The 23,642-nt window shown below is 36.1% G+C and overlaps 1 protein-coding gene across 1 annotated transcript in view; it reads right to left on the bottom strand.

Annotated features, from left to right (window-relative positions):
* CDC73 (cell division cycle 73) overlaps window positions 1-23,642 on the bottom strand; it is a 105,259-nt gene that overhangs the window by 4,441 nt on the left and 77,176 nt on the right. The window contains exons 11-15 of the mRNA XM_086753273.1: window positions 13,712-13,769; window positions 10,857-10,892; window positions 10,394-10,481; window positions 3,235-3,396; window positions 1,598-1,698 (exon numbers count right to left, since the gene is read on the bottom strand). Coding sequence (XP_086609399.1) covers window positions 1,598-1,698; window positions 3,235-3,396; window positions 10,394-10,481; window positions 10,857-10,892; window positions 13,712-13,769 — 445 coding nt within the window. The remainder of the gene's footprint in view (window positions 1-1,597; window positions 1,699-3,234; window positions 3,397-10,393; window positions 10,482-10,856; window positions 10,893-13,711; window positions 13,770-23,642) is intronic.

Raw genomic sequence — 23,642 nt, 5'->3', positions numbered from 1 at the left:
TAACAAAAACTAAGGAGAAGAATTTTAGAGACTCAGCTAACAAAATGCTACATAACATAGCAATTGAACAAATAAAACCAGTTTGACAGGCTCTGGTCCAACATAAATTTTATTGAGGAATTCTTCATGGTAAGCAACCTGCTTGTTTTCCAAAATGACAGTGATAAGCTTTGAGTATTTGTTGATCACCAAGGACCCAGTGACTTACATGAAGAAACGCTAAGTGTAGATTCCAGAAACCACATTTATGAAGACTACTGTAGACTATAAATATGGGCAAAGTGAGAGCTTCAGGAAAAGGTAAACACATACAACCAGACTGACACTGCCCTCTATTTACACTGTTTCTATTTGGAGGAGTGAGGAAAGTCATTAGGAAAAGACCCAGAGATACTCTTATCAGGAAACTACTATACATTTTAAAAAAATATTTAACACCATTTTTCTTGGTTTTGCTTTTCACAATTTCCATTTTCTCTGTACTTTCATTTTGAAGTGTTATTTTCATCTTTCATTAGTCCCTTTTGTTACCTCTCTCCTGTGGTGGATTTTTCCTTTTACATTGACTTTCAGGCTCTTTGACTCTCTTACTGTTCATTCTCAATGCTCCCTTAAGCAATTCATTCTATTTTCTTGCTCACAGATACATCCTTAGCCTTCTGTCTGACTGTTTGGTTTTTACTCCTTATCAAACTAGCATTCTCCTTCTCACCTCTATTTCACACACTAAATATGTGCACACATAAAACCTGATCAAACTTGTTTCCTCATCACACTGAATGACAGACTGAACTGAGGTGGTTTATGGTTATTTTTTTTGGGTGTGTGGGTTTTTTTTCCCCTTCTTTTTTGTATCCATTAGGTCTTTTTATTTTTAAAATCTATAGCTCAGAAACCACTGGACACTATAAAAAGGTCTATTTTATAAGGCAGCTTCACAATGAAGCAACAGAGAAGAGAAGCTGACAGTTTCTTTAGATATTATTGCATACGTAACTGCTAGGAGAGTGAACTGTGTGAGAAAAGTGCAGTGTGTCTCAAAGCATACTGGGCGTAACTGTGATAACACAAAAAAACCTGTTGCAGATCTATACAGTGATAACATCTAGCTCACAACATAAAAGTATTTGTATCTTATTAAACTTCCAAGTTTTTATCAGACACTAGATCATATTTGTAAAGCTTTCTTAGTGAAATACTAAGTGATTAATCCTCTGTTCAAAGTGGCAATGAAATCCGAAGACAGCCTGTAAACCTGTTATCTATGAAGTGTTATAGTATATATTGTCTTTTCACCTTTTTTTAGAAGCTTGGAAAGCAAGTTTATGCACTAGCTATTTCTGAACCTCTTGTAAAGACGACAGCTCTGAAGATTTCTGTGACCTTCCACAGGTTGGAACAGAAGAATTGCAGAGGGCATGTCAATATTTGCCGTCTCTGCAAAGACCTAACCCCCCCGTCTTCTCAGCCACCAGAGTCCAACAGCACTTTGGCGGTACTTCGTCATAGGCATAAACACCCCACAAACAAACCCAGAGAGAATTACAAACCCCAAATCACTTAAAACAAAACAAAAAAAAAAACCCCAACCCCTTACTTTTTGCAAAGATATCAACAGGTGATCCATCAGGCAAGAGCCAAGGCCAGCCTTTGAACTGCCAAGCAGGACCCTGTACGAACACTGCCACCACACGATCCCTGCCAACACAGAAAGAGATGGACATGTTGATGGCCTTGAACGCTTAAGTTACATGCTTTCTGAAACAGGCAATATACCTTAGCATAGCTTCTTATTTTAGAAACAGCAGTATAGTGCATTTAACAACCACACCTTCAGCACAACTGCTTTTTCTCTTTTGAACAAAACAAAAATTCATGTGGTTTTTCTGGTCTTTCACCTCTGTCCCTTTGCAGAATGCAGCTCAGTTTCATATTATGTTTATAAGAAGTCAGACAGTGTTTATTTCTGGTCATTATATTTTGCTTTTAAAAAGTGCTTCACCATGTTAGAGATAATCTTCTATAAACAACACTGTAAACTGAGATGTATCAATTTAAAAGCCTTTATTCTGAATACTGTTAATTTCTATTTTAAAACCTTACTAGAAGAGACAGCTGCTAAATTTCTGCAAAGTGCATCATTTATTGTAAGAGTATGTAACCATGACCTGTGGTTGAAGACAATAAATTTGTGATTAAGATGAAGCTTTTACATTATATATATATTTTAAAAAAAAAAAAAAAAACCTTTGAGAACAAATGACCTCAAACATATAGCCTATCTTTTTCCTGAATATTTATAACATCCAAACATGGCTCCTACCTGCTACAACAAATAATTACCTCCCTAATCTAATCTAATCTAATCCCCAAATTTAATGCATCAAAGTCTACCAAATCCCAAATGGAAAAGAATAATCAAGCTGGATTCCTTCTCCATTAAAATCTACTTTGGAAGTTACAAACCCACCAAAAACGTCATCATGCATGTCTAAAATCTTCACACTTGTGAGGCTGCCTAATTTATTACAGCAAATAACAAAAAGATGTTTCTCCAGGATTTTCCTGCTGAAAGAGAAATACGTTTTCATATGGCATTGAAGAATGGGCTACAGACAAAATCTGTTTCCGGTATTTTACAAAAACTAAAAGCTATCTATGATTCCTTTACCCTCCCTGTGCCTCTCCCTTCAGAATTAAGCTTCATTCACTGAATCCAGTTCAATTAACCTGATTCAATACTGAAATCACAGTTCAGTCTTCACTGTCTGATGTGTTTTCTTTCTTTCTTAAACTATTTCAAAAGTTAGAATGTCAGGTGCTGAAGGCCTGCAAACATATCTTCCCAAGAGACTCTCATTAAGAAAGCAGAAAGGAGGATTTTTCTCTCAGATCACATTTCAGTGGCTTGCACACTACAGTATGATGAACCAGAAAACTAATATGAATATTCCTATTTGAATTTCTGGAACATTTCAGGCAAACCTAATAAAATTAGTTCTGCTGCTCATACTGTTAAAATACAGTGTTGCAATTTCTTATGATCTTTTAAGTAAGTCTGGTTTCATATTATTTTCACCTGAAGAAAAGATTCCTACAGAGTTCACAATCAAATTAATTCTTATATCCACATCTTCTTTTTTTTTTTTAGTGAATTTAATAGTATTTGCTGGTCCCCTCCAAATTCTACATTCTCCTGGTTAAGTAGTTTTGTAAAGGGGAAATCTATTTTACCAGTCTTGTGGCATAAGTTTCAGAGGTTGGTCTACTACTCGATAAGGTACAGTAACGCTGACTGTAGTTCCCCCAGGCTGCATCTGGTCCTTCCTTCTCTGTATTAGAGTTTCATTCTCTCGTTGACAGCCTTGTTTCTTCTTTTCATCTGATGGCACAAACCTTGGGGAATAAAGAAACACTCAGTAGACAAAAGCAATTTATTTGATGTAACCAGCAGGAAAAGTAACAACTTAATTGGAACTTTGAATTATTGGCAACAGTCACCAAAGCCATCTCATTTTCACTGTGCCAAGCCTCCATCACCACTCATTCAGAATAGGAAAAAGTATAAAAATAATATTTCACAAGCCCTTATGATAAAATCAGTTGTACTAAAAGGTCCTCTGTCCCTCAAAACAACAACCTCACCTGTTCTTATACATTCCTGGGACTCTTCGTTGACCTTATCCAATATTTTTGCAGATGAGGAGCCAGATCACAACCTGCTAAATGGCTCTAACTCCTACTTTTTAGTGATCAAGGGTAACATGGGGAAGCTTGAGTGCTAAGAAACAATTGTTTCCTGAAGCAAGTTTTAGAGCTCTTGCTCTTGGAGTCATCCGAATTATATTTTCTCAAGAAAGTTGGGATTTTTGGTCAAAAAGGTTTTTGAGTGAGGTTTTAGTTTTTTGGATTACATTGGTGATATTACATTACCAGTGATTCATCTGGTTACTACAATGTATGATACTCCAATTCTGGAATTATTTTTTCCCTAAGTAGCTTCTCTGATAGATTAAGTGCCTGGAAAAATAAGGATAATGTGATCCTCATGCTTTATGTAACCTCTGTATGATAGAAGTAAATGCTTAAGATCTGACCTCCCCCAAATGAATTACAGATCTTCTATTTTTCAGCCCCTCAAAAAATGCAATTCCATTTTAAGAACCTCCTCTTTATGGTGATAACAAAATAAAATACACAGAACAGTTCTCAAAATTGGCATCATAAATATGAGAGTAGTGTAAGCCTTTTTACTGATGAATCTCAGTGGATTTTGTCAAAAGAAAAGATGATGAAATAATGAATTTTATAGTTTAAAACTATGTCACAGAAAGGGAAGCTATTGTGACCAGTATCACTTACAAGGCAAGCAAAAAAAGCTCAGACCCATGTTCTCCCAATATTCTATTCAGAATCACCCAACTGCACTACTGTTTGCCACTGACATTGCATTTCCAAAACTTCTGATAAAAAGAAACACTGTGCTTCACTTAACTGCAAAAGTTAACATGAGTATTGGTGCTACATTTTAAAAACACAGTACTCTACATAATTGGAAAGATTTATCTTCATTACAGCACAGATGGTGCTTTTTAAAAGTTTACTACATTTTTCAGGTAAGTTGTTTACACCATTTCTATTTGTTCTCTTCAACCTATTTCTATTTGAATACTAAAAACCAATTTGAATGTGCTTACACAGTCAGATTGCACTGCCTATTGCTGGAAAAATAGAAAAAAAAGGAGTGAAAAAAGAAATATGAAGAAAAGTTCATTATTTAGTTAACTTGAAAATACTAGGTTTTGGTAATATCTTATACCCAATGAGAAAATGGGATTTTGGGGAAAAATACCCAAACTTGTTTTAAGGTAGCAAGTGGAAACTGTCAATAAACCTTCAAGCAAAACTATTTTACTTTCGTAATGTAAATAAACAGACAAAGCCTCCTTATACTCTTCATGATTTAACAGTGTTTCAAAACCAGAAAGTCACAACCAGTTTTTGAAGTGTGCGTCCAAATGTATTCAGCTGCACTGGAAAATTAAGAAAAAAACCCAACTTGCAAATAACTGAATTGTGCATTAAAGCTGCCTAGTATTGCAAATACAGAAAAAGCATTACAGATGTTAAATGATAAGCTATAAATTAAATTGTGCTTATCTGTCTTATACATGTAAAACACCACCGTTCTAAAGAAAATACAGACAAAAAAAGCTATATGGGAAAAGTACACCTAGGACATCTTGAATAATATAAAAAACCTGTTAAGACAGTAATTTCAACAATAACTGAAGTAATTAGAAAACGGTTAATATTTACTTATATTTTGTCTACCACAACCAACTGACACATAAAATCACATGCTACACACAGAAGCATTCAACACAGTTCTGCTTTGGAAAAAGCTACCGAATGTGACATCAGAATTAAGTATCTCTGGTCAAGTTCCTAACTGAAACTTAAAAGCGAGGTGCAACTTTAATCATGAGCATACCTGTCCTGTCCACACATTGCAGGCTTTGCTTTGCCAATACTAACTGATAAGAAACTGTATTTTATAACTTAAGACGAGGATTTGCTTGGTGGTCTTCAGCTCTCAGGAAAACCATTCATGAGTGTCTCCTCACCCATCAGAATTAAGGAATTTTAAAAGTTACACCCCACCCCCTCAAACACCTTTTACCCAAATGGCAAGGTCTATAGGAAAAGCCAGGATCACCTAAAACAGTGGAAGGCTCGAGAAGAATTTTGTCTTTTATTACATTTGCCCTGCACTAAATGAGAACAAACTCTGGCAGACTATGTAAATAAAAAACATACATTACAATGATAAGCAAATATTCATACAGACAGCAATCTAAAAGGTCACATTTTTAATTTAATTTGTACATGTGAGGAAGCAAACATGTTTTAAATGGAAACAGGAGATCTAGCCACCTCTGCCACATTAGAGAAGAAGCAATATTGCTACTCTACAGAGTCTAACCATTTCACTGCTATACCCAAGACCTCTCAAATTTGGCTGAAACAAGCATTCTCAATTCTACTTCTAGCTTTAATTTTTTTTTGTGTTTAAGCATTCATATCTTCTAGACAATAGCTTCAGTTTTATTTACTGTAAAAATCTGACTGTTTTTTAAATGCATTTCTCCAGGTCAGAACATAAAATATTTTCTTATCTGAATTTTCTGAAGAAAAAGTATCAATGAGCAGATTCACATGGAACAGTAGAGAGGATGACTGTCATAAAGAAAGCATTGAAGGAAATGCTTACATGTATGCACACACACAGAGTACAGGAAGAAATGACAGCTTACAGACAGTTTACGAATGATATGCTTGCATTTCTGGGAATCACCAATTCAGCAAGTGTAATAAAAGCCATGTACTCAAGAACTGAGAATCAATAGAAATTACCGTATGATTATAAATACAATCAACTCCATCACCACCCAGACATAAAATACAAGCTTAAGAAACCTGAGTATTCAAGAAAACACCAAAACCCCCATCTTCTCTTGGGAATTATTTGCCACAATACTATAGCTGGTGGCTTAACTACATATTTGTACCTGACACCTTTTTAATCATCCAACACACTCAAAATGTGTTCTGAAACCTGACTACACAGGAGCTTACATTATTTTTTTTATTGCTTCTCCAGATTACTATTCCCTAATTAAAAAAAAAAACAAACAAACAAACAAAAAAACAACCCCAAAACAACAAAAAACTAAAACCTTATCTCCTTAGAATCCATTTTTATACCCCTACTGGGAAATTAATAACACTCAATTACCTTGCTGTTAATTGCCACAGTCATAATGAACATAAAACCCGGTGTACTCTCTCACTTTACAGAGACATCAGGTCCTACTCCTAAGGTAATAAGCTAGCAATTAACAACATCAAATTAGGGGAGGTAACTCGTAAGATGCTACCCACTGAACTGCCAGAGCTGCTCCGGCCTAGGCTCTACACTCACACCAATTCCTAGCACGAACTTTAAACCACTGTCTCTGAGGTCTGGTCGTAGAATCATAGAATGGTTTGGGTTGGAAGGGCCCTTTAAAGCCCAGTCAGTCCAACCCCCCTGTAGTGAGCAGGGACATCTCCAACCAGATCAGGTTGCTGACAGCCCTGTCCAGCCTGGCCTTGAACATTTCTCACGTTTCCTGTCAGTTGAGAGAGCTGGTCAGCACCCTGTGGTCCCCAACTCGGGCTTGCTCAAAAATGCCCAAACAGAGAATATGGCACCTCCAATGCTGTCCAGTAACTGAGATCATTGTAACACACATTTCACTGCCTTTAGAACTGGAGACTTCTTTTTACAATCCTCTCAATATTTTTGTTAGATTACAGTATCAAAAGCTTCATACATCTATTTTTGCAAGAGAACAAAGCTGGTTGGTTTTTTTTTTTCTTTTTTTTTCTTTTTTTTTTTTTCTGTCATACATCCTTCCTGAATCTTTCAATACCAAAGCTGGATAAATCTCGGTGAGCTGCCGGGCCACATATGGTGAAACATATCATGAGTAAAAGCATCATCATAATACAAATACATAATCATCATCTAATCATTTACATCTGCCTGATATAACTCCTGCCTCGCTTTTGTTCCATGTAAAGCAGAAGCATTGCCTCTGAAAAGTCTAACTTCAGATATTTTCAAATACTTAGTCCAGAAAGCCAGATTTTACATCAATTATGATATCCAGGGTTGCATTCAGACAGTGAATAAGAATAAAGTGTATTACACGAAAGATTTTTTTAAAGCAGCTTCACAATATACTATAAAGTATTGCAGTTCTGATTTTAAATGAAATTTTATCTTTTTAATAATTTAGAAAGTCTTTGTTTTTATCTTGTACTCAGCTCCTTAGAAAAATAACCTTTCAAAAAGAGGTTATCAAGAATATTTGCAACAACATAAAATATCTGCAAACGATACCGCAATTACTTTTTCTCATATCACAAGTGACAATGTGCTGCAGTTCAGTTATGTCCAGTTACTTATTAAAACAATCCAACATTCCAGACAAAAATGATCCTAAAAGACAGGGATTCTCAGTTATGACCAAGTTTTAATTTTAAGTGGTTTGATCTCTAATTATAATTTCATCTAACTTTGTTCTTTATTTTGTTGTAAGAAACACTTAAATGGCAAGAATGACAAAAGCTGGTTTTATTTATGAAACCCAAATACTCATTCTTTATCATCACACACTTCACGTAACTGTGAACACTTCACAGCCCATGTCACACGTGTACCCCAGCTTCCATACACTAACAATCCTGGGGGTCTTGTTCTCTCAGAGTTCTCCTACATTTCTCAGCCATCGCCCCCGCAACAGCTCTTACTCATACCTCTGATGGTGAATACAAGCAGGCTGATTACCTCTAGAAACACAAGGAATTCAAATGTACCTGCATCTTCTTCAGCAGGGGTAAGAGAGGGAGTACTAATTTGGGTGTGTCTTTTCTGTCTGGACAATATTTCTTTATTCCAAAACTTGTGGCTATGACATGTGTCTTCCAAATCTCTACTCTTCTATCAAATTTAGCTGAAAGTGGGGAATGAGTTAAAGGCAGCGGCGACTTAGAGGCAGAAATCAGATAAGTCTTCTTTCCTTGGAAAACCATCACACATCTATCAATCACACTCTATACCAAGGCTACTTCTACACTCTGCATACCTGAACAGTAAAAACAAACCCTGCAGCCTTTCCTAACAATAAATTTGAATGCAAAAAAAATACAGGCCAGGTGGCATATTTTCTAGAAGAGTGCTAGAACTGCCATAGCTAAATTACTATTTCGCTCTTTTGAATTCTGCTATTGCACTTCTGATTCACTAACATACCTTACTTCTTCCTTTTGTCTTTCATACTTGTTAACTACATCAGTGTCCTACTTTGAACCCTTAAACTTAATTTCAGTTTTTTTCTGGATCCTGTTCTTTGCACTCTCATGATCAGCCTCCTCTTGGGACAGGTCTTGAGATGTTAACTGTTGCTCTGCCCCAGAGGAGCTGAAAGCAGTGCAAGCCTCCTCACAAAGACATACTTAGACATGACTTTATTCCATTACAGGTATTCCTGTACCAGAAAGTCACAAATGAAAAAGATGTAAAACCCAAGGCTCATAGTTGTGAAGTTTTTTTCTTAAACATAAAACACCACATTAACAAGCAACATCCTCTGTCAACACAATTGTATCAGTCCAGGAATTGCTTGCACATTAAACTATAACATTAAAAGCCAGCCTTCTCTCCAATTAGATAGTTCAGAAGAGACACCAAGAGTCCAGAACACTTACTGGATCTTTGCTGGTATGTGGTAGTAATGTAGGAAACAGAAATAGCCTGGTATCTCATAGCACAGTTTTAAAAAATTCTAGGGCAACTCCAGTCAAAGCTGTAGCAGCACAATAAGAACAGCCTATTTTTGATGAAAAGCAGTGTACAGTCTCATAAAGGACAAGCAAAGTGCTGAAAGTGGACGAAAGAAGAGCTTTCTATTTTTTTAACATGCCATTGTGGACAATCTATAACAGTGTATTCCTCTTTGAAAATGAATGCCTGTTTCAGAAAAATTATCTCGTGTTAACCAATAGGCAACTCTAAATACCATGATCTGTTGGACAAGCAGAAAGATATGAGGGTTTTTTTTGTTTGTTTTTTTTTTTTACCATAATAGTGAATTTTACCTTGCCATAAAGAAAGTAATGTGCAGTGTTAGCTGCATTCAGCCATAATGAATTACATCTTAGAATCACACATGCGATGCAATAAACAAAGTTTAGCAACTCATTAATATTTCCCTACAAGAATTTGCATCAATACTTAACAACATGCTTTATTCTTATTTTTGTTCTATGTGAACTTTAAAAAAAATTCTTTATTTACACAACCAGCTGACCTGTGCAGCTAATACAGCCATTTATCTAAAACAGAGGCCACCTCCAGTCGCGTTCTCCTTTACGATAACTGTAGTCATTTCCTGAAATATTTTCTGAGCTCCATGAGCACGTTACCCTTGCTCATCTTCTCTCTCTCTTCTTCCATTGCAAGTGTTCATTGATGGGTTGCACATGTATGCATATACGTTACATAAAATAAAACCACTACAGACATTAGAAATCATACTGTAAGACTTTCTTCTCAATCTGCCCATTCAGCCCACAGGTCACAACTGTGCAAAAACTCTGAAAACAAGTTTTTGCTTTTTTCCTACTATTAAAGAGGCATTGATTTCTTTTATACTCTGGTCTGTAAAACTAGCTTGCCACGAGACAGTAAATACTCCCTTTTCCTTAATTACTAATTTGGTAGTAGTATACCTTTATATCTGAAAACAGTTTTTTATAGAGTATGTTCTATTCAGCTACTTACTTCAGGTCTTGCAGAAGGTCCTTTGCATTAAGCATCGTTATTAAAGAGGTTGTGGCTGCTGGAATAATGATTATGGGAGTTCGAGATCCTGTAGAGATAATAAAGTTACATTTGCCTGGGTGTTTGTTTTTGTTGTGGTTTTGGTTGTTGGTTATTTTTTCCCCTTTTTTCATTAAAGGAACTGTATGTAAAAACAAAACCCTTCCTTAACAGCTCAAAATAATGGAAAAATATTCAAGGAAAATTGTAGTAAATATTTTCTAAACTGAAGGTTTTCATTCACCAGAAAAGCACACCCCTATATCAGGAGTCTCTAAATATGGGTAGGACTCATATTTAGCAAAAGAGAATGCTGTCTGCATTCCACTGCTTGTTTATATTGTTGCTTGTTGTTCCAGCAAAATATAAAGTGAGCACAATTCACACAAAAATGAAAAGTATTGTGGAATCCAAATTGACTCACCTTTCTTCTGGTTTGGAGGTGGTCTTGCTTGAGAAACTGAGGGGAAAAGAAAAAAAAAAAAAGAAAATATGACAGAGTGAGTAACAGTATAAATACAAACGTCATTTTAAGCAAACATTTCAATGTTTTTAATTGCAGGAGTGAACATAGAAGAGTCACACTATAGTCATTAGATCATTTTCACAGATGCTATACACAAAGTTGCAGAAGGGATTTGTAATTTGGGTCTCAGTATTCAGGAGACAAACAGCTTCTGACCATCTGAAACAGCTGTTAGGACAGCTGAGTCAGTCTCTCCCAATTTTACTGAAACTAGTCATCCCCCTCCATCCTCCTCAAAAGGTTGGGGGACTATAGCATTGACAAAAATTGCCAGCAGTCTTGAAAAAAGCTGCTTGCAGATCTTAAGTTCAATAGTACTGAACCAACAGGCAGACAGTTTCACAAGAAACTCATCTTTACAGACCCTCACCTTCTCACTAGTAGCTATTGTACATGGTACTTGCAGGGTTTAGCTATCCATAACACATACAGAGCTTTCAACAATGAAAATCTGAATTTCAGGCTCACTCCAGTTAATTTTGGACTGCAGTTTGAGTTACATGAGCTCTTTGGGTGCCAGAAACAGTGAAATTTGACAGATTTCACAAAAAAAAAACAAACCCCAAAAAACTCCACATAACAAAAAACCCAAACAAACAAAAAACCCAACAAACCCTCCCCCAAACCACCAAACAAAACCACACAAACAAACAATACTGGACAGAAAGAAAGCAAGGAATTCCCCCGCAATCCCCCCATTAAGATGTTTCCACTTCGGTCTTCCAAACTGTGACCTCCCCAGTATGGGAGATACTTCAGTCCAAAGCTGGAAAAGCATTTCTGTTTCTTCACTTTGGTGCTATTATTGAATAACCTGGCTCCCTCCAAGTAAACAACTTCTAGCTCGTTTTTAGGAATCCTAACTTAAGGAAAGGTGTGCTGTGCTTGATAATTATCATCATACATGTTTATCCTAATTCACAAAATCAGAAAATGGTGAGTAGTAGAAAGATTGATGCAATGTAACTCAAGTCTCAACTGCTACTATGCATGACAAATTTCATTAATTGACTTCCAATTTCATAGTACCAACCTGCTCATGTTTATTTATGACCAACTGTTTCAGAAACTTCCTAGAACAGTATAAATATTCACAACACATAGCTGCCATTGTTGAAATATTGAGACCATATCCTTAATTATCTTTTCCTGACACTGTCAAATGCACAGATATAATTGGCAACACTATATTGAACTACATGAACTTTACCTATGCCATGATTCTTTAATTATTTTTTAAAAAATCTAGGTATCTCCTTAACGTAAAAAATAAAATTCCTGAATTACATAGGCAATGTCAGTTGGCCTAAAGAAAAAAAAAAAGGGGAAAAAAAAAAATCTTAAATTAAAAGCACATCTCAGCTGTGGGTTTTTTTTTTCCTGAATGAAGCAGTATATACTTCAGAGTCTACCTCTCTCCTTTATTCTTTCTTCAATTCTGTACAATATAGAGGCAAGATAATAGATTCGATCGGCCTTAGAGAAGGGCGATATCAGTATAACCTATATAACGTACAAAAAATACACTCCTGCCAGTTAATGCCTGTGAAGTCACAGCTAGCAGTAGGGACCTGTGACAACTCAGTCAGATTTCTGTTCTTGCCTCTTCTACCCTTTTCATACTGCTGTCTGTCAACTTCATTTGCATTATGATGCTTACCAGGGCTAGCGAGAGAAGTGTGACAGGCAGCATGACCTTTCCAGTACCAGAATAACCAAACCAAACAATCTGTGTACAACAGCACTGAAGTATGCTGAGAATTTTCAATACTAGAATAGATTTTTGGGGAAGCATAATTTTTACAGTATTAAATCTTAGCATTAAATCCTGCTAATAAATCTCAAGGAATTAGGAAGGCACGTTTTGAAAGCATTTAGTAGTCCTAACAAGAATATACAGTACTCCAGCAGTACTTCTAGAAACAGTATATTCATTTTAAAAGGTAGCTTTGTTTCCAAAAAACCCGAAGTGCCCCCTTTCCAGTACCTTCATAACAACAATAACCATCATCTCGTTCTTAAATAACACCTTTCACTTGAGACTTTCTTCCACCAAACCAGAAGTTCTCACGGTATGTAAGCCAGATGCAGATATGCACACAGCTGTTAGGAAACACTGATCCTCTTGTATGCTGTCTGTACTCTCACGCTTTTAAAAACTCTAAGGGTTTTTCATTAAAACAAAATAAAATACCTATACCATTCTTTGAATCTCAATTTGAGATTCAATCTGACATACAAAATTGACTTTGTAGCTAAAAAATTAAAAAGCCAGCTGAGGATGCTGGCCCCATTACAAATACCTTATGTCCTAAGAAGTGTGAAGAGTAATGACAACACATTCAGAGAAAGACTTATTTCTGATATATTAATAACAAAAGTAATATATCTTTTTTAGACTAGCTTTTCTATTTAGGTTGTTTCTCCTTGGAGTATTAACCACCTTTTATTATATATTTGAGCTGATATTTGTGAACTACCAAGCTGACAACCAAGGAGTTCGTCACTTTTTAATTTCACTAGCACATCCTTTCAGTGGGCTAACTGGGCAACACACTGAAGAGAATCAACACAAGCCCCATGGTATAATATTAACCAGAAAGTAGCGTGTTATTTCCAACACACGTACAGTGAAAGGCCACAAATAAACAATCCCCACTTCATTTTTCAGCCAACTAAAGTTTTAAATAATATTTCTTTGAAATTCATCACTTATTTGGAATAGAAGTACACATGACAGTAGGCTACCTTACCCGGTCGTGGTACAGGCTGCGTGGCCGGCGTCTGTGTTTTTCGAGCAGAAGCACCTTCCTTTTAAAAGACAGAAGAGGAAACATGAACAACTTGGCCTTCTTGTCAGGTACATGGGTTTTTTATATGAACACAGAGCTACAGAGGATATCACGAAAATGAGGCCAATACGTTTCCTTTAAAGAGAAGAAAAAATACTGAAAATATTGAAAACTCTTTACAGATTCTGTTTTAGACTTGGGAAGACAGAAAAACCTCATAAGCTTTTACAGGTTTACATTTTAACCATCAAAACAGCAATCAAACTTTTTTTTCTATATTCAAAGAAACCTTTTCTATTTATAGTATTTTTCATTTTACCTATGATCACTTCCACCAAGGGTTTGTAATGTAAATGTAAGGAACTGGCTACAGAAATTTCAAAACAGTATCTGCTTATGCTCTGGATGGAAAACTACGACCAAGAAATTGTGATGCATTCCTGCCTCGAAGAGTTGTAGTGCCCAGAAATAGCACTCTCGTGATGATGAGTTCTGCTCATGCCTTATCCAATTACCTTAATGTAACAGACAAAAGACTTGCACCACTATTTATTCTTGTTAACTCCGCAGAGTCAACACACCACATAGCAGAACAGTGAGGGCACACATATCTGCTTCCAAAGCAACACTGAATTCCTACAAGAATAAATTCCGTTCTCAGTTACTGCTGTGAAACCTCTCTGAACAAAATATATATTACTAACACTGTAAAAAAACCTGCTGTATATTCCAGTCACTTCAATTTGCAAGGCTGACAGAAAACCTTTTAACATGTAACCATGAATTTTATCTGAAAATTACTTAAACGCTATGTGAAGCATATCCTACAACTGTGAGACACTCAGTCAGGTCAGAGATCCCACTCTGGGAAAAACCTGTTGGAAACGACTCCAATATGGCATGATCACATTTGTATGTCTGTGTGTAAATAACTGTTTTGTAATTCCAAATTTAAAAAAACTAATGAGCAGGGGACTACACAGAAGCAGCCCCAAGTTCCATGACTGAAATAATGCTTAAAGAAACTGCTTTTATGTTTCTACCATGAAAGTTAAGACTCTGGTGTTATCCCAGGAACTGCAAAGTACAAATAGAAGAGACGTTCGCTTGACAAGCCCTTAGAAAACACAAATTTACTCAAGAAGTCTCTTCCCTGAGCTCTAGTCAAAGCCACCCATGATTAGTTACACCAGGCTGGAGCTCACATTTGGTACAGCATGCAGCTTTAACTTTTACAGCTGCCAAGCCCCTCTTCATCTTCAGTGGAAGGATTTAACCCTGCACTGCAAGAAATGGATTAATCCCCAATTTTGCTGTACTCTTTTCTGATTATTAAAATATCAACAGCTATGTAGGGCACTGTCATTTTAAGACTTACTGTTTTAGCATCTGAGAAAAGGTATTTTTTTCCAATGTACTTACACAATAATTACTCAGAAAATGATAAAAATCAAAATACCACACTCAAAGGAAAAACAGCAGGAAAGGCTGACTACCTTTGAGACAAGCCTTGCAACTGAGAAACAGCAGTTATTTTAAACAACTTCATCTTTCTTTTAACCAAGAAAGTGGAAATAAAACATTTTGCATCTGTTTATATAGAAAAATGTCGTTTTCTGTGTGGAAAGACTGTTCCTGTTGTGCACTAGTTACACATTTTGAAGAAACAGCAGGAATTCTCCCATGACATTTCCTTAAATTCCCAGCACTTCATGAAATGGAAAGAAAAAACATCAAGCTAAAGAAACATCACTTCCTGCGATGCTAAGTTTGAAGTTTCTAAATCCAGTTCATTTTGCTGGGATGCTGAACTATTACTGTCTGCAGTCCCATACGTCCACTCCTCTTTCCTTTCCTACAGAATCAGGAATGCAACTTTTCTGCCTCCCCTTCCAGGTTACTCTGTGCCTCCAACGTTTCACACAGACCCTGCAGGTCCCATGGCTGCTGCAATGGCGGGAGGGAACCAGAAGCTGCTTCAGAGATTCTAGAGGTTTTGGAAATATCTTGGAAAGAATTATAGCCCAGTTATAGCCACAGCCTTGCTTTGGTTTCCACAGGACTTGTGCTTGTGATTTCTATCTTCATCAAAATATCCATAAAGCACCAGAATAAATATAAAATCAAGCTCAACAAAATAACTGCCAAATTATCCATTTGGGATTTTTTTCATACTTTCTTCTAAATTGTCTTCTCTACAGCGATTAATAGGAAACTTAGTGCAGAAGTCTAGAGCAAAAAGGCAGAGCTTTGAGAACGTTGCAACTGGAACAAACAAACAAAAAAACCTGACCCCTAACGAAAACAAGTACGTAAAAAAAACACATGAAAGCATCTTATTAACTGTAGGAAATAAAATCCATTTAAATGAGTAGATACAAAGGATGGCTACCCACCTCCACGCCTATGACCCGTCTATTTTAAGAACAATTTCTGCACATCAATAAATGATGGAGGTCACAGCTTTTGGTTCTGTAAATCACTGCCTTAGACTGTGATAACTTCATGGGTGAACCTCAGCTCACAACTCCCGATATTCTGGCACCTTAGCACAGAAGCTTAACTGTCCCCTACTGAAGGTATAACATCTACTGTTTGTAACTGATCTACATCTCTTCTCTCAGTATCATCATCAGTGACCTCATCACCACCTCCTATTATGTAGAAACTGTGGACAATGTAGCAAAAGCAGCTCTGATCAATACTTAAACACCACATTTCTCAAATGGTTTGTAAGTAGAGAAGTAGACTATTAAAATGAGGAAAAAAACAAAAGTACAAAGCAGTGATGGTTGACAAGACACTGAGTGAAGAAGAAAACCTGTTTTCAACAAGGAAGGCATTAGCAGGATCATTTTGCTAACATTTCGCACTGTCCCAAAAACAAAAGATGCTAAGTTTAGACACAGAATTAATGCTTTTCAAAAGCATTCCAATAGAGGTATAAGTTTTTCCTATAAGAACACACTGATTTATGATACAAGCTCTGTTTACAAGGCAGGTATAACCACAGAGAACTGTACACTAGAATTTCTCCCAGAGGAAAAGAAAATTAGGTTGACAAAGTAAACTTCCTAGCTGGTTCATTCCACTCCACAAGGTAAGTACTGCTGGTTGGTTATGGTCCGGAGCTACTTGGAGGCAACTTCTTGTTTGCATGCTCTACCTCTGTGTAAAGACAAGTAGCCTACTTCTCAGCACAGCAAGATATTTCCCATCTTCGAATGTGAGGTTTTTAATGTAAAAGTTACTTCTAAGTAACTAGCACCCTGCTAACTCCAGCTCCAGTCAGAGGAGCTTTTGTTTGTGCAGTTGCACCCTAAGCATCAGAAGCAACAGAAATCACTGTTTGGCTATTGAAAGAACATTCATTTCCTCCAAGTTTCTGAACACTTCACGGTTTTGCTCGAAGATGAGACATCTAATTCTTACGCATCAGCCGCTTGAGACTGTTAAGGAGTACATTATGAATATTCATAAGTTGAAACTAATTTAGTAACAAAACCATGTAATTTGAAAAATAGAAGTCGTCTTCAAGACGACCACTTAACATCGTATTTTAATCAAAACCATACTACACTGCTTAGTTGTGCTAATATAGCCTAGAAGGTTATACATAGTTTACTTATGATTAACATTAAATATATGAGTATTTAGCCATTCAGAAGCAACAACCTGATATTGAATAAAATCAGAAAACAGATACCGAAAGCTTCCTACTTTCCTGGATTTCACTGCATCATTTACAGAGGCATCACTGTATATACTTCTCAGTGGAATCCATTCCATTCTGGTACTCATGTTTCCTATCATATTAGGCCTTTACAAAAGGTCTGCTCAATAGCTGTTTTTATTTCAGCATATGCCTTCTGCTATTTGCCTATACATATAAAAATACTGGGTTTGCAAACCAGTGCATGAATAGAAAACAGGTCAGTACACCAGAAAAAAAAAAAAAAAAGAAAAAAAAAAATCCTGATTCCCACTTACAGTCCAACCCTGATAATTCACCTTTTAGTGTGCTTTCTTCCCTCATTCCTTCATACAATTTCCATGTTTGTCTAAGAATTCAGACACTGCTATGTGCTCTGGCCAGTTTTGTAAGTGGAAACTACGTTTCCACTAACACAAAGCTTTACATCTACGGCTTAAAGTCCCTTAAATTTGTGCTTCTTATATACAGCTTACTTCACAGTTTTTCTTTCACGTGTGCATTCATTTTCCCTTCCCTGCTTCTATGTTATACAGGCAAGTTACAATATATTACGAAGATGCAAATTGTTTTGGACAGATTCTTACCACACTTGTCTGTCCTCCAATATACTGCATCTGCCGTCTATTTTAATGCAAGAAGCTCAACAGTTCAACAACTTATAAAAGCTCTATTTCTTGCAATAGCCAATCTGAGATATTCCATCTATGCAGACATCAGAAATTATCTAACAAAAAAAAAGTAAACTATGGTCAATCTATATTGTATTTAGTTACACAACAGTGGGTATTGTTTTGATTTTTGGGGGTTTTTTAAACAGCTTTTAAGAACTCTGCAGAATTTGTTGACCTTTTTAATTAAAAAAAAAATCTGTCTTTCTTTGTGTTAATTCGCAAAAATTACCAATTGCCAATATTCACCTGATACTAGAACCCAACTAGTATTTTTCTATATTTTAGGAAAAAAAAAACCCAAAACAAAACAACAACTTTATTTTAGATACCTAGTACTTTTCTTACGGCTAAATGAGCATTAACATCCACATTTCACTCATTTCTCAACTGGAATCAGAAGTTGTCAGAACATAACTCATGCTATGTTTTAGGAAATGAACCATCGTGTTTTAAACAATAAAACATATTACATTGGCAGAATGTAATGCCTCTTTTTTGGAGGCACATTTCACATACACCCAATTTAGCCTATTCGCCTGAGGCACCGCACCAAAAAAAAAAAAAAGCTATTAAAAGTTTCTTATTGTGGCTTTGTAAGGTACAAAGAATAGAAAGAAAAAACTCAAACTACTTCATTGCACATTCACTATCCCAGCTGGTTTCTATGTAGAGAGCCATACAGTCTCTAATATTTTGACCTTTAAAAAACGTTAGCAATGGATAGAATTGATAACTTGATATCATCTTGTGGCTTTTTTTAATTTAGCAAATGTAATTTCTATCTTTTTCTTTTATAATATTTAAATTAGTACAAGATCTTTACCCCAAAATGTAAAAAATACTAGGTAATTGTTGTGGTTTAACCCCAACCAGCAATTAAGTACCACACAGGCACTTGCTCACCTCTCCCGGGTGGGATGGGGGAGAGAATCGGTAAGAAAGGAAAATTTGTGGGTTGAGATTAAGACGGTTTACTAGGACAGCAAAGAAAAAGATAACAATAATATACATTAACAACAACAGTAATAAAATAGAATGATAATAGAACATACAAAACAAATTATGCACAATTTCTCACTGCCTGATGACAAATACAGCATGTCTCAAGTAGCAATCATGGAATGGTCTTGAGAAAGAGACAGTTGCCCACCAGCCAACCCCCCTTATATACTGCACATGACATTGATAGTATGGAATATTTCCTTTGGCCAGTTTGGGTCAGCTGTACTGGCTGTACCCTTCCCAGCTTCTTGCACATTAGTGAGACCTAGGACACTGAAGAAAAGTCCTCAATCTCTTAGCAAGAACGAATAATAAAAGTGTGTTATCAGCTTCTTCACATCCCAAATCCCATCATAAACCCAAAACACAGCAGCTACTGGGAAGAAAATTAGCTCCCTCCCAGCCAAGGCCAGGACAGTAACTTGCATGCTCTCATGGAAAAGTAGTACAAGTAAAAAGTAACATTTGATTCTGCAACAAGTATTAGCAATGGCTTGCATATGAAACAAAGCAGCTTTCAGCTCCACCACCCAAGACAGAAGACAATTCAACCAAAGACTGTTCTGTTAATAAAGATGAACGTAGTAAAATCCCAACATCCAATCTCAAATGAGGAGGAAGATACACACACGCGGATGGTAAGCTCGTAAAATCATCTTTAAAAACAGACTTCAATTAATCTATCCAATTTAGGGCAGAAGAGACGGTAAGGACTCATTTTAACTAGTAGCACCTATACTGTCATTGCCTGAGTGATTTAAAGTACTGAACCTTTCAAAATGCTAGTAAAACCAGCCTAGAGAACTACAGCAAAACCTAAACCAACTGCAAAATTAAAAAGCATATTATTTTTTCAGAAATTAAATCTTGTGTAAATCAATGTATGACAAAGCCAAAACAACAGGACGACTTCAAAACCAGGTATCTAACAGCTGGCCCTACTTTAAGCTTGATAGAAACATCTATTTCATAGAAATAGCTTGGATACTGAAAACATAGCGCTTTGTTGCAAAAATTTAACACCCTTAAAGGCCTGGGGGGGGATAAAATCTTCCAAAGAACCAAGCAAAACAATCCAACTGCGTTGCTCTGTCTCTGCAGTCTTCCTAATAATTCAATGACTTCTGTTCATATGAAGAAAATTTTAATAATATTTTAAGTTTAACTAGTGTTTCACATCATCATTTTATTTACACATGAAACTGGTATAGCTTATTTGCATACTTCTCTGCACACAAATCTGCATATGCAATCCCCCAAGACAGATATTTAAATAATAAATTGCAAGCTTTTAACCACCTTCCTAATTTTAAACTTTGCTGTAAAAAACCGGAATCTTATAACAGGATCTTAACTATTTTGCCAATATTGCTAATATCACAGGCATTTTAACCTCCATTGCTTGTAGTATTAATAAAAATGTAATTTCTACTGTTTATATTGTTTCAACTTCCACATAGCTTAGAAAACAGAGTGGGAGCTTAAGGAGAATTCAAGATACTTTTATAGAATGAATTTTAAAATGGGAAAAGTTTATCATTACTTATCAAAGGCTTCTGACACCATCTATCTAAGGAAAATAACACCATAGCTTCACTATTTCCTACTTCGACAACTGAAGAACTGATGTGACAAGACAAAAGGGGTTAGTAAAAATTATATCAATCACATTTATTTCAAAATACAAAACTGTTTATACTGAAGACTGTGACTTATCAAGTATAGTTTGCAGAAGAGTACCAATATAAGATTGCCAATCCTCAAATTCAGTTGCAAGAAAGAAAACTTGATGCCCATCTTCTTGCAAAGATAAGGCAAATTTCATTACAGTTTTCAAAATATTGTGAAAGTTAGTACATATAAAAAATTTTGCAAGTGTAAAGAAATCAGATATAGACAGTCTCTTCTTAACAAGTGCAGCATTACAGTGATTGAGGAGAGGGAGAAAGGAGAAGCAAGGGAGGATGGTAGAAATAAAGCTACGCTGACGTCATCAAGGGACTAACTGAACTTAGAAATACTAACTTCTTGTTCCACAGCATTCAAATGGAACTTTTGTTTACAAATCTCATCCTTTATTAATCTGTTATAGAATCACAACTGACAAGATGACTCAAATTCTGGAGCACTGACACCGTAAAACATAATAAAGAACAGGACTGATGGGTTTTTCAGTAGCCGGTTAGGCCTGGGGATGAGTGTCATTGAAAGACATGAAAAATACTCATGACAATTTTTTGTTCTTTACAACCAGGTTAAAAGAAGTTTGGTTTAAACATGGAAAAACAGGACCGAATTAATTGGACTGCCGATAGCTTAGGCAATATTCTGGTTCTAAGTAACACAAATCACAACTGAATCTAAATGAATACTACACTGACTAGTGATCAACTAGGGATAAAGTATACACAAATGCTAAAATAACCATAATATAAATTACTGGAGATGTTTTTGGAAAGAGTTAACAAAAGCAACAACTACTGAGATACCTTAAAATTTAGGTATTACCCCCAAGGCCAAAAACATTCCTGAAGAATGAAGCATGCTAGAGCTCCTCCCATCTTTATCCTTGCACAAAGTATGAGTCAAATTAAGATCTTCATCTTGAATTTACGTCATTCATGTAATTTCAAACTGTTGCTATTGAAATAGCAATTTTAAGCCAAAGAGGAATGTTGGTGACAAAGCCAGATTAAACATGTAAGCACTTCCATTTTCCTGAGGATAAATTGTTTTCATCAAAAAAACAACTCTTAATCCTGAGAAGAGAACTCCAGAGGTTCTGTTTGTCGGTTTGTTTAAAAAATAAAGGCCTGCCTATAACATATCTATCTATGTTTATCTAAATGAACTGAGTGAAAAGACCAAAGCAGATATCACTAAAACTTTATTTTTGCTTAGAATTCTTTCCCTTTGTGTTCATTATCTGAGCTGGTCTCACGTATAGTACTTGGCAATCAGTGAGATTTTTGACAAACACAGTTTGAGAACAAAAGCCTTGTTTCATCTTTCCCAAAAGCCAAGTGCAAAGGCTAATAAACTACTGGTTTTCAGTATACTAAAATCAGAACGTGTCCCATCAATTCAACAGAACTGAAAACTGCATAATTGTGAATTTACCACAACCTGCTAATGTTTTAGTCTTCGACTTTCAACTTCATGCATTCATGAATCTCTAGTTCCAATATTACCTGTAACCACACGTCCCTCATATGAAGCGGTTTTTCACCAGAAACATCACAGAATATGGGCCTCAAACAATTCATTTGCATAAAAGCACTGTTAACATGCAAACTCTAAAAATATGTAGAAAAGCACTTATTTTTCTATTCAGATCCTGCTTTGGAAATGGTATTCAAGGGAACAGTCATACGTACATTAAAGAAATGTTGCTCAGTACAGAGCAACAGGAAGATCCCACTTACGCCTGCATTCAGTGAGCAATAAATTTGCAGAGGAAAAGGCTTCAAAGACCTCAAAAAAAGGCTCCTTTGCAACTTCTGGAAAGACTCATGAAATGTTTTCTGTGAGAAAAATATTTTTAAAACCTCTGCAGGTGTGAATGAATACAGATGGATCCTAAACGTCTGTGTGATTTTTTTTTTTCCCAAAAAAAAAAAAAAAAACCCCACGAAAAAAAGCCCCAACAAAACAAAAAAACCAACCAAACAAAAAAAAACCCCAAAAGCCCCAAACCAAGCCAAGACCCAAGCAATTGATTAATCTTATGTGATGCATTTTTATGTCTGAATGCAACAGAAACTGATTAGGCTCTTTCCAGCCTCCCCTTGCTTACACCGAATCCTGTTGCTAGAACAGCAGATGCTGTAATATTAGAATTCTAATACACAGGAAACTATTAAAGGTCTTAGGTTTTTTGTAATTGCTCGTTCAACTAATTATCTAGCACCACTTTTTCCCAGTTGCACTGAAAAACAAGTTTTAATATCCTCCTTCTGTATCTTACCAGCTTTAGCAATCCCACCACCACTGTTATGTATTACATTATGTTACAAGAAAACGTAATTATCATGGGTGCTCATGGCCAGAGAGATGAAAGCAATTTTCTGAGTAATCACCTTGGAAGACCTAAAATATCAGGAGAAAACCCTGAAACTGAATTCCTTGAGGAGCCAACGTACAAAGCTGAGCAGTGGAGTGATAAACTCTCAGTTGTTTGTGTTGCCTAGAAAAGTAACTGCTGAGTTCCAAACCAGCACAAGCTTTTCCAGGATCAAAAGCTTTAGCTGCTGCTACAATAAACTGTAATAAACAAGCCCAGAGATAAGAGGGCTTGAGTGATGACAATGATGATGATACAAATACAACAGACCATAACCAGTTTAACACGGAAAGAACTATATTGAACTGTCACAGTCCAGGGAAATGTCTAGAAAAATGTTCTAATTGCAGATTGGATTGGTGCTGGAGGCTTCCTCCTTTATGAATAACAGCTCATCTACTACACAAGTGCAGCTGCAAAAGAGTAGGTGGTTTTGTTTTT

Source organism: Chlamydotis macqueenii, chromosome 8 (genome assembly GCF_036417535.1).
Source record: "Chlamydotis macqueenii isolate bChlMac1 chromosome 8, bChlMac1.mat, whole genome shotgun sequence".
Taxonomy (NCBI): domain Eukaryota; kingdom Metazoa; phylum Chordata; class Aves; order Otidiformes; family Otididae; genus Chlamydotis; species Chlamydotis macqueenii.
This window is presented reverse-complemented; position numbering and strand designations above follow the sequence as displayed.